This window comes from Symphalangus syndactylus, chromosome 20, assembly GCF_028878055.3.
Source record: "Symphalangus syndactylus isolate Jambi chromosome 20, NHGRI_mSymSyn1-v2.1_pri, whole genome shotgun sequence".
In the NCBI taxonomy this organism is placed as follows: domain Eukaryota; kingdom Metazoa; phylum Chordata; class Mammalia; order Primates; family Hylobatidae; genus Symphalangus; species Symphalangus syndactylus.
The window spans coordinates 36,387,566-36,399,217 of NC_072442.2; the positions used below are offsets into that span (position 1 = coordinate 36,387,566).

An 11,652-nucleotide genomic window follows, 5' to 3' on the forward strand; every position below is an offset into this window, starting at 1 on the left:
GCCAGCTGCCACTCCAAGACTTTGGCATAATTGGCAGGTGCCGCCCCCACCCCATCTTGCCTCTGCCTGGCGGGGCTAATGGTGCCTCTCCTCACCCATCACCCCAGCCCCCGATTCTCCTGGCAGTACCACAGGACTCGGAGTCTTCGGAAGTAACATTTCTCTCTCCCACTCCCAGCCATGACACTGGATCACTTCCCAACACAGAGCAACTGTTTCATTGTGCCTCTACAATCCCTCCTGCACATACTCACTCGATAATCCCAGCACCTGGTCACCCCTCCCTGCCCTTCAGCTGCCTTCATCCCCATAAACACTCCCCCAGCATCCCTGCCACCCACCCCTCGGGTGCATCTCGAGCAATGGGCCTCGCCACCTGAATCTGCCACAATGCAAGGTCACCAGCATTCCTGCCAAGGATGGGGAACAGGGTGACTCAGTTCCCGCTTGCTCATCCCAGGAAAGGGAAGGGGGGGAGGGGGGAAGGGACCTAGATATTCATTTGCTTTTGCCTTAAGCTTCATCGAAAAGGAGACTCGGGCATTGCTACCGGTTGACCTAACGGGTACTCCCTCTTATTAGCTTCACAGAGTGCTAGGAGATTCACTCTACTTGAGAAAGGAATGCTGAGACCCAGACAGCACCTTTGAGCAAAGCTGAAGGGCAGAGGCAGCCTTCAGGTGCTCCGATGCCTAGGAAAAGGCAAGCTGTCCCCCTCCCATCCATAGCAGTTCTTGCCCTCAGGGAGACTCCAGTCTGACGAGGGCGGGGGGCACAGCGTCTGCCCTCAGGGACCCCCAGTCTAAGGGGCCATCGGCCATCCAGCCCCTGACATCAGGGAGTCCTCAGTCTGATGAGGGAGGCACGGCCCCCGGCCCTAGGTGTTCCCCAGCCTGATGGGGAGATCCAAGCTGTGTCTTTAAAGAGCCCCCAGCCTGGTAAACTTGTCTCAGAGGCTCCACTGATGGAGGAGACAAGGCCCCCAGCAGCCCCCAGCTGGGCTGAGAGGTTAGGGTGGAGGACCACGGGACCGCTAAACGATCTGAGGGCATTTCAGACTGCCTTGAAGGGCAGTGGATGGGGGAGGTCAAAGGGTTGGAGTGTGAGTAGGACCTGGCCCTTTGGGGTCTGGGCAGAGTGGGGGACAGGTTTCTTCAGAGGAATCTCCTGTGAGTGTGTGCATGGCAAGAGTGGGAGGCCAGAGCACTTCGTCATGATGGTCGGGGGGCATCACCATGGGGACACTGCTCACCAATGGGGCAGAGGTGATATCTTCTTAGCCAGAGGAAGTTGGATGGACCCCTTGCCCTTGTGAGGACCAAGGGGGCACAGAAGTATCTGGCAAGAACAGTAGGGACCAGAGGGCTATTCCAAAGAATTAAGGTTTGGGAGGAAATCTGTTAGCAAAGTCCTAGCTGAGGAGAGCAGCCAGGCTACTGGGGAAGGCAGAAAGGAGGGATGAGGCGGCAGAGTGTGCATGAGGGTGAAATGAAGTTATTAAAATGAATCCATCCCTGGTGCAGGCAGAACTGTGTGCCAGGCCCTCCAGCTGTCGGCAGCATCTGGCTCTCCACAGGCGGAGAGGAGCAGGAGGGGGGTCAAAGTGCCCCCAGTGCCTGCTGAGAGTTCAGCCAGGGGAGGCAGGGAGGGCACCCAGGGCCTCTGGCCCCATTGCTTCCTCCTCCTTCGTGCAGTCTCCACAGCGCTGTGTGAGACTGAACGGCACACGGTGGGAGTCCATTGGTGGGCTGCTCCAGTGTCAGCAGCCTCAAGCTTCCAGGGTGGGGAGCGGAGGGTGGTCTGGAGGAGGGGTGTGTGTCTCACGTCTCCGCTCAGGAGAGACGGCCCCTGGAAGCATGATGTGGGGGAAACAAGCTGGGTCACTTCTTACAAGGTGGGCCATAACCAGATGGCTTCTCAGCTCCTCCCAGCTCTGTGCTGCAGTATGAGGGGACCGGTTTGCGCGGAGTGCTGGTGGGCAGGGGTGAAAGGTGGGGGGTGGCAAGACCATCTTACCTTGCTGCCAGGACTCTCCTCTCCTCAAGAGGGCCCAAAGGGCCCTGAGTGCTGCCCTCCCAAGAGAGCTGACTTAGAATGACCTCCAGAAGGCACTGTGACCTTGGTAGTGTCTTCCCTTCACGGAGCCCCCAAGGGCCCAACTAACTCCCAGATAAGGTGCCACTGGCAGCTGGCCATTCTGAGGCCTCTTACTAGCTGCGGGAGGAGAGTGGCTGACACAGGCCTTGTGTCCCACTCCAGCCTGTTCCTTCACTGGCATGTGGTCAGATTGAAAATGCAGTACAATATCCCCGATTCTCTGAAAGTCCCCTTCCCCAGGAGAAGCAGGTGGAAATTACAGCTGGGAAAGCACATCCGAGGTGTCTCCCCATCCTGCGGAGCCGTAGCCAGAGATGAACTTCAAGGTCCTTTGAGTGGGTCCCCCAGCGTGGGCCCTGGAGCAGCAGCATCAGCATAGACCTGGGCACTCGTTAGAAATTCTGATTCTTAGGCCCCACCCAGGCCTGCTGAATTAGAAACGTGGGTAGGACCCAGAAATCTGTGCGTTAACAAACCCTCTGGGTGATCCGCGTTCGAGAACCCCTGGTCTGGGCAGACCCTTCATGTTATAGAGGAAGAAACAAAGCCAGAGAGGAGAATGGACATGGCCAAGGCCACGCAGCAAAGTGACGGGACTAGGACCCTGCTGGGTCTGCAGATGACAGTTCAGGGAGGACACCAAGGAACACCCTCATTGGCCCATTCTACCTGCTAGCTCTCCCTCCCGGAGCTGTTCTTGAAGATGCTATGCCCTCCCCCAGCACCGAGCCCAGGGGATTTGCTCAAGTTTCCTTGTGGGGGATCAGACAGCTTGGAACGGAGGCTGGAGAGGGAAGCCCTGAGCCCTCAGCAAGCATCAGCTCCAAGGGCATTGGAGCCCTGCCACTTGGGTCTCAAGCAAATGTCCTGCAGCCATCAGAGAAATTCTTCCTGGACCAAGGGATGCCTGAGGCCCTTTCCTTGGACAACTCTGACTCCAGTGCCCCAGGGCAAGCTTTATTTCCTGCTCCAAGAACACGATTCTGCACACAAAAGTCGGCAATCAGCGGTTTCACAAGACTTCCCTCCCCTCCCCCCACCCACAGACAGACACACAGAACAGATCCAGCACATGCTCTGCGGCCTGGCCCCGCCCCACCCGTGCCCGCTGCTGAGAGGGTGGCGCCATCCAGATCCGGGAGAACCCCGGTCTGACAGGTGATGCTGACTGTTGAGGGACCCCTCTCTGGGGCATGGACTCTCCCAGAGGAGCCAGCAGGGGGTGGGGTGGAAGAGGGACACACAGCACGCAGATGGGCTGTGGCCTTAGTGTGGGAGGACCACAATCGTCCTGTCTTAGCTTAAGGATGGGTGTGCCATCAGCAATGGGTGGTAGAGGGGGAGTGCTGGCAGAAGAGGGAATTTTGGAAAGGGGTGGCCTGGCTGGAGACAGATGGTCAATCTGTCAAGACATCAAAGACCCCAGGGTCACCACTTCAGCCTCATGCCATGCTCAGCACACGACAAGGGGCTCAGGGCTGCCCACTAGGCAGAGCTGGAGAGCCCCTCCGGCCCCACCCCACCCTGCTGACTGGCTCCTAGGAAGCCCTCTCAGCCATCCATCCTAAGTGGACAGGCTGTCCACACTGATGAAATCTCCCCCTCCCTGTCGCTGTCCTTCCTCAGGATGGCAAGAACCAAGGGCTTAGCTTCCTCCCATGACTTGATCTGGGGCCACACTGATCGGCCTGCCCACAGGCCTCGGGGACCCAGCATCTCTCTGTGACTCCGCGGCAAAGCCCTGTGAGGCTGCACAGAGAGCCCGCCCCTCCTCCAGTGCTCCTGTGGTCTAGTCACTCCACAGCTTCAGGTTGGGACCAGCACTTGGGACCCTTTCTCTGCCACTTGACACTTGGCCCTGGTCCCACTTGGCATCTGCTCCTCTCCACCCCCCTCCCTGCCTGAGGCCCAACCCCTTCCCTGCCCGGTGTCCAGATGGTCTCCTGCATGGGCAGGCCTGTCCTTCCAGCCCTGGCCTGGCCTCTGTGGCCTGCCCCAGGTCACCCAGATGGGTAGTAGGGGGTATCACTATGGTAGTTGTAATCTGGGCACACCTTCTGGACCAGCCGATAGTCCGTGCTGTAGAAGGCGATGTAGACACAGACGACTTTGAAAGGCTGGGAGCAGCTCCAGGTGGCTGAGCTCTGAGCGTGGTCTCGGGAGCAGATCTTGGCTGGGTCGTGGGTGCAAAGCGAGGTCCGTCGGCCCCGTTCCACCTTCTCCCACTCCATCCGGCAGTTGAAGATTTTGGAGGCCTTGGCTTCGATGAAGATCTGCTGTTCCTGGTGGAACTCTACAGCTTTACTGGGGGGCACGAGGCTGATGGAGATGTTGCCCTGGCCTGTGGCATTGTGTCGGAAGTGGACGCTGAAGGTCCCGTTGCCATGGTCCACAATCTTCCCTGTGACGAGCAGGTTCAGGGCCACTGTCTTGATGTTGGAGTAGAAGTCGCCCCAGCCAAAGATTTTCTTCACCTTGGCTGAGGGTGGGGGGCTGTGGTTCGGGCGGTTGGGGGGCTGCCCAAGAATGCCCCAAGCCTCCCCAGGTGGGGCCAGCAGCCCTAGGAGAGTGGAATTGGCCATGGGGCGGGACTTAGGTGAGATGTGGCCCCGCTTCCGAGGCACCCGGGGCCGGGGCTGGCCCTCGTGGTCATCATGCTCAGGGTCCTCTGAGCCGGGAGGACCATCATCCTGGCCACAGATGACCTATGGAGGGAGTTGTGAGTACAGTGAGAGCCCTGTCCCTGGAGGTCCACCACCGCCCCCCACCAGCAGTACCCCTGTCCCTGCCACTTCACCCTGACCTGGGTGAGGAGCTCCTGCGTGTTGCCCACTGAAGCTGGGGGCAAGTGTACACTCTAGCTTGTGTACATCTCAGGTTCTGACAGTTGGGTCACCCCCCCCTCCCCACCCATTGTCCTTTCCTTACTGTCCTGTCTTGGCCACTATTCAAATTCAAAGTCTCAAAGACCGATAATAATTCTCTCCAGTGGACTGTGGCACCAGGGACAACGGCTCCTACCCCTAGGGAGTCCCCAGTCTGATGGGGGAAGCCCAGCTTCTGATCTTGGGGAGCCCCCATCTAATTGCAGAAGCATCATCCCTGTGCTGACAGAGCCTCCAATTTGATAGGAGGTAGAATCCCTGCCTCTGTGAAATCCCCAGGCTGATGGGGGAGGCATAATCTCTGCTCTCAAAGAGCCCCGAGTCAGATAGGGAAGCACCATCCTTATCCTGGGAGAGCCCCTGGTTTGACAGGAGAGGCCAGCCCCTGCCTTTTGGGACTTCCTAGTCTGTTGGGTAAGACACCGTCCCTACCCTAGGATAATTTCTACCCATAGATGCAAAGAGAACCACCAGACAATGGAATACGAAAGCAGAACACGGTGTAATTCTCAAGCACGAATATAGTTTAGGTTTGGCAAGAGGACTAGGGGAGACCCGGAGTGAATGCCACACCCAGGATGGCCATGAGAATGGAAAGCCAAACACCTCTCCAGGGGACACTGATGATGACATGCCAAGATGTTACTTGGATTCTGAGGTAGGAGTTCTTATTCCCATTTTACAGATAAGGACACCGGGGCTCAGAGATTACAACACTACAAGGCTGAGTTCACATAGGGTCAGCCCTTCCGTTACACTCCACACTCCTGGCCTCGCAGATCAGATGTGTCTTTTTGAAAGGGTTTTTATCCAGGCGCGATCCGCCTCTGGAATCTGCAGGGGCTCATCCTCCCTCTGCTGGATCAGCTATGGTGACAACCCACACCTGGGAGATTCCTGGAGGTGCCACAGGGAGAGTGAGACAGCAGTGGGGGGCATCAGGGGGTTGACAGGGCTTCCTGAGGGCGCAGCCTGGCTGTGTGTTTGCTCAGCTTTTGAAAGCAACCACTTGCCCTAGGTGTCTTTACTACCAGCACCGGGGGCATCTGGATTTGGTGGTGACACCGGAGTGGGGACAGTAGGGCTCCAAGGGGCTGTGGGGTCCTCATGCCTGTGTTTTGGCCTGGGTGGTGCCGGCAGCTGTGTGCTATGGCCGAGTCTGTCTCTGCCCCACAGTTCAGGCTGGCCCTGACTGCCAGGCCCCAGAGGTGGGGTAGAGGGACGGCTAGGAGGGGAGGCTTGGGGACTGGGTCCAGGGCTGCAGACCTGTAGGTACTTGCTCCTGGGGGTCACGGCTGAGTGGCTGGAGGGTAAAGATGGGGCCGTGAGAAGAGAAGGGCTCTTCCCACAGTGACATGGGGCGGTGGCAAGGGGCTTGTTGATTAAAGGGGCAGATCCAGATGCGGGGCTGAGGCTTCACGACAGTATTGCGGGGAGGGTCAGCGGGCCCTCGGTCGGAGGGGAGTTAAGCCCCGGGCTGGGTTCGGGGAGGGGTTCCCCGGCGCCCTGGGTCGCCGAGAAGCCGCGGAGCCGGCGCCTGGGGAGCGGGCTCTGGGCGCTCCGCTCAGCTGCCGCGAGCGCCCGGGGCGGGAGCCGCCAGCCCAGGTCCTGTGGGGCTCCGGCTGCGCGCAGCCGGGAGAGGAGAGGAAAACAACAGGCGGGGAGGGAGGGAGCGGGAGGGAAGGCGGGAGGGGAGGGACGCGGGGGCCGCCCCCCGCCTGGACCGGCTCCGCGCTCTGGGGGCCCAGAACCCGGGGCTCTCTGAGTCCCGGAGGTCAGCGGAAAAGCCTGCAGGTCACCAGCTCCACGACCCGCGCCCCAGTCGCCCCCCACTTCCGCGGTCCTGAGGCTCTGGGAAGGGGTCGGGTAACCCTGGCGACCCGGCTCCAGGCCTTTTTCCGAGCGCTGGTCGCACCTCCAGCCACCCGCTGCGGAGTGGGTGGGCCAGCCAAGCACCCTCTCCCCGCCCCTATTAACCCTATCTGTCCAGTCTCCGGCCTCGGACCCGCCCTCTCCCCCAGCCTCCAGTCTTCCCCGCCATCCCCGGGATGTCGGGGGAAGGGAGAAAGTTTCAGGGCTCGCAAGCTTCCCGCGCTCTCCCCCGATCCTCCGGGCCCCCGCCCCTCTGCGCAGCTCCCCGCGGACCACTCACCAGATAGAGGCTACCCTGCACCAGGAATACGAAGCAGCAGCGAGTCAGTTGCATCTTCCTCCTCCGCTCTCGTCCCCTCGCTCTCTTCTTCTCTTTTCGGGGTCCCAGGCCTCTTCGTCCCCTTCCTGCTCCTTCAGGCGCGCCGTCCCATGCTCCAGTCCCCCGCGGCCCGCGGCCCTCCCCTCAGCGGGTCGCCCAGGGCCGACCCCGCCCCCTTCGGTCCAGCTGTGCAGCCGCCGCCCCCCTCCCCTGGTCCAGCTGCGCGCGGCACGGCCCCCACTCGAGGTCCCAGATGTGCGCCCCGAGCGCCTCGAAGGGCCCCAGCTGCGCCGTGGCTCTGCTGCTCCAGATCTGCGCTCGGCGGCCGCCTCTGCTCCAGCGGCGCCGCTCTCGCCCAGATGTGCTGGGGACCTGCGCGCGCGCCCGTCCTTGGTGCTAATTCCCCAAACCAGGCTGCTCCACCCGCCCCGTCGCGGCGCGCCCCCTGGCGGACGCCCCCAGCCGCCCGGAGCCCCGGCCGCCCGCTCCTCGCGCTGTGCCCCGCCAGACTAGAGCGCTCCTGGCGCCCAGGCGGCTCCCGCTTCCTCGTCCCTCCCACCGGCGGCGGCGGCGGCGGCAGGTACAGTGAGCCCAGCCGGTACCTCCGGAGTTAACTCCTCCCCTGCCGGCCCGCAGCCTGGGGACCTAGGACGCCGGCTCTCCAGCCAGGAGGGGACGGCACGCGGGGGCGGAGTAGCTCTTGGAGAGGAAGGGAGAGGGTGGTGGCCAGGAGACACGGACTCTACCGTTTCCACCCCTCTGGCAGGGTGCCTGTTCCCCGGGAGCGGGCAGCAAGAATCGGCTGCCCTGCCCCCAACTCGGGAGTCCTGGAATTAAGAAAGATCCTTTTTTTCAAAACCCATTCTAAGAGCCAAAACCTGTGCTGAGGGAAGTCCTTCTGGGTGTCTAGCCGCACTCCTTTTGTTATGATGTCTGCTCCTTCCCTCTTCTACTTTACTTGGAGGGACCGAGATAATCCCTAGACCTTCTCCGTCCAGCCACTGTGACAGGAAGTATTTGGCTGGGCCCCTGGGCTGAAAAGGCTGATAGGGGCCGGGCTAGATTCTGGGGTCGGGGGCAGGTCCTGAGAAGCTGGAGAGTGAGGGGAGCAAGGCCTTCCTGGAGGCTGTCCCTTCATTATTCACTACTTACCCTCTCTATGCCACAGGGGTCACCAGGCCGAGAGCGGCTCCTGTCCCAGTGGGGTCTCTGCAAACCTCCAGGGCAAGGAGGAAGAACACTACCCTGATCTGAGATTCCCCAAGATGGGGGCCCACCCTCCATCACCCCCACTCCATATCTTCAGGTCTCCCTCCTGGAATTCCAAGAGTCCCTTTAGTCTGTAGAAAAATGAAAGGTCAAGTCCTGGCACCCCTTGGAGGCTATGAAGGTGAGGAGGCACCCCATCATTTGAAGTAGTCCCAGCTTGGGCTGGGCTCAAGGAGCACGGTGGGTGGGCACTCTGCTCTGTGGCCCTCCAAGGCCCAGCTTGGTCCCGTGGCTGCAACTCCGGCACGCACCCAGCCTCCTCCCCCACCATCTGCCAGGCGGGTGCACCGGGAATGCAGATGAATCTTAATATCAGCCTGGGCCAAGTGCGATGAGGGAGACAGATTCTGCAAAACCCAGACAGCATCACAGAGCCCCCTGCGTTTCCAGGCACCCTGGGCCATACCAAGATGCAACAGCTCTTTCTTGGTGCTGCTGGGGGGGCGTTGCGGGGGGCGTGCATGTCTAGTCAAAGACTCCCCAAAGCCAGGGGAGGCAGGAACAGGCAAATCTTTGTTTGGCCTCTAAGCCTCTGGTCCGGCTGGGAGGGAGAAGCTGTTGGCCTGAGTGTGGGCAGCTGGTTCCGGCGCTCAGCTAGGCAAGGGCGTCGTAGCTGGACCCACTCCTTGTCTGGTTTCCAGAAGGTCCTGTCCCTGGGAGAGCTGTGTGGCCCAGCAGAAAGAGCACAGGTTTTCAGGCCAGACAGTCCCAGATTCTGTTCCAGACCTGGCTGTGTGACCTTGAGCAGGTGACTTTGGTTCTCTGATGTCCGTTTCCTGATATGTTCTTGCGAGAACCAAATGAGACAAAATGTGCAAACAAAGCGCAGGCACAATGGCTGGCGGGCAGTCGTGGGAGTGCAGTCAACGGCAGTTCTCGCTCCTCCGCTTCCCACACATTTGCTCTGGCCGCTCCTCCTGCCAGGCTTGCCCTTACTCCCCTCTTGGTCATTTCTGGCTCTCACTTTGTTCAAGTTTCCCCTCTGCATTTACGCATCACCCACTGGCCGAGCCTGTCCGCCGTGCCAGGCGCCAGGCCAGGGGTTGAGATAGAGATGAATGGGACACCGTCCCTGCCCTCAAGGATCTCATCGGCAAGTGTGGAACAGAGACATGAAAATCGATAATTATAACTCAGTGTGGTGAGTGGAATAACAGATCCTTGAACAAGGAAGGCATTATGGATGCACTAAGGAAGCTGGGGGCAGGGGCGAGAGGGTCAGAGATGGCTTCCTGGAGGAGGTGATACTGCAGTTGTGAGGAAGAGCCCGCCTGGCAAGGGCTATTCCTGGCAGAGGGCACTGAATGACTAAAGGTCTGGAGGCTGGAACTGGAAGCACTTTGCTGTTCCGGGAGCACAGAACGGGAGGAGGGGAGGCTGGGACCAGATGATGGAGGGTCAAGGGGTTGGGATCTTTGTTCATGAGGAATCTTTGAAGGATTTTAAGGGGGTTGTGATTATAGTTAGATTTGCATTTTAAAAGCTTTTGGAGAATTCCCTGGACTAGAGGGAGGGAGAGGAGAGGAAATCATTAGGAGACAAATGCAGTGGTTTGGAGGTGGGGGGCAGGGAGCCTGAAGGCATCTTTAGGAGGCAAAATGATCAGGATTTGGTTGTTGCTGAGGTGAGGCAGGAAGGGAGAGAAGGAGTCAGGTGTGATACCCAGTTCCCTGGCTTGAGCAACAGGCTGGCTAGTTGACGAGGCGGGTACCATAGGTGGGAGGAGAGGGATGGGGTCTGTGGTGAGGGTGGGAGGGTCAGCTTTGGCCATGTCAAGTCTGGGTGCTGTCGGCCACCCAAGGGTAGGAGAAAGTCTAGCCTGGGGTGCTGGAGATATGGAGGGTGCCAGAGGAGCAGTGGGCACCCTGGCATTTAAGGTAAGGTGGTCAGAGGAAAAGAACCCCCAAAGGATTCCAGCGAGGAACAGGGAGCCAGGGGCTAGGAGGACAGGTGGGGCTGATCCCGAAGCCACAGGAGAAGTGGGGTTCTCACGCCCAAGGTGCCAAGCAGAGTGGACACGGTGCGGAGTGTGCACCATGCAGATTCTGGGGTCCCATCCCCAGGGAGCCTTAGTTGGTAGACAAGAACCGAGGACTACGTATTATATAAGCTCCTGCCCCCACCCAGGTGATGCTGATGAAGGTGGCCTCTAGATCTGGGTGTGGGGAGTGTCCGGAAGAGGGGAATGAGCCACCGCAGAGAGACCTGGCAAGGGAGAGACAGAAAAGTGACTACTAGGTTTGGCTAAGGTTTGACAACAACTGTACCCAAACTTGGACCCTCCAGCCACTCCCAGGGTGGGAAGACAGAGCCAAGACACAGTAAACTCTGTGTACCAAGCACACTAACAGCTGTGCTAGAGGTGATGTGTCTGCCATTCAGGTGCACCTCTCCATATTCCTCAACCCTCTCCCCAGCCATGCCCTGCACACAGCAGGTGCTCAGTGAAGGGGGCAGAACTGAGCGCTTTAGGTCCACCCCTCTGCCTCCAGCCTTCCCTGCACCCATTTGCACCCTGGATGGGGGTGGCTGGGCTTTTGCTGAGCACCTCTGATGCTTTCACCTGCTTCCCTCTCACCCTTGGAAGAATCCTGTCTACACTGCTTCCTTCCTCCATGCTTCCCCAGTGCTGCCGGAAGGAAAACAACGCAACACAGTGGGCACCTGAGCAGTGCCTCATGAATGAATGGGAAATGGGGTTCCTGATGGCTTGAAAGGCAGAGAGAGTGATGCCCTTGAGCCAGCTGCAGTGGAGAGGTCTGGGGGAGAGGCGAGAGTAGATCATTATTGTTGATAATCTCTCATGTTTAGCTGGCAATTTGCAATTTTAAAGTGTTAGGATAGAGTGCTATGTATAGGGTACCAAGGGGGCCCGGAGGGAAACCCTAATTCAAATGAGGGGGCGATGGACAGATTGCAGAGAGATTAATCTTAAATGACATGTGGATCTGCCCAGGTGGGAGCGAGTGGAAAGAACCTACCAGGCAGAGGAAGCAACTCTTGCAAAGGCCAGAGATGAAAGAAAGCCTGGGAATGGGGTTCTGATGAGGACAAGATGAAAGATTCATTTGTTCCACAAATACTTATCAAGTGTCTACTTTTATGTCCGGTCCTGGGCTGGTGTGGAGGTACAGTGTGAACAGGGGAGACTGCAGTCCTATTTGCATGGAGAATTTGGGCTATGGGAGAGACAGACATTAAATAACTAAG

At 59.2% G+C, this 11,652-nt stretch overlaps 1 protein-coding gene across 1 annotated transcript; it reads right to left on the reverse strand.

The window, feature by feature from the left end:
• Window positions 1–3,040: 3,040 nt before the first annotated feature.
• On the reverse strand, window positions 3,041–8,343 carry NXPH3 (neurexophilin 3). The gene is made up of 2 exons (XM_055258155.2): window positions 7,135–8,343; window positions 3,041–4,802 (listed from the first exon to the last, which is right to left on the reverse strand). The coding sequence occupies exons 1-2, from the start codon at window positions 7,186–7,188 to the stop codon at window positions 4,098–4,100; spliced, it is 759 nt and encodes a 252-aa protein (XP_055114130.1). The 5' UTR covers window positions 7,189–8,343; the 3' UTR covers window positions 3,041–4,097.
• Between the last annotated feature and the right edge of the window lie 3,309 nt (window positions 8,344–11,652).

Bases quoted from the DNA above. Each gene is read 5' to 3' on its own strand.
- NXPH3 (XM_055258155.2), bottom strand. From the start codon at position 7,188: ATGCAACTGACTCGCTGCTGCTTCGTATTCCTGGTGCAGGGTAGCCTC. The intron at 4,803-7,134 runs GTGAGTGGTCCG...CTCCCTCCATAG, and splicing joins TGCAGGGTAGCCTCTATCTG to GTCATCTGTGGCCAGGATGA.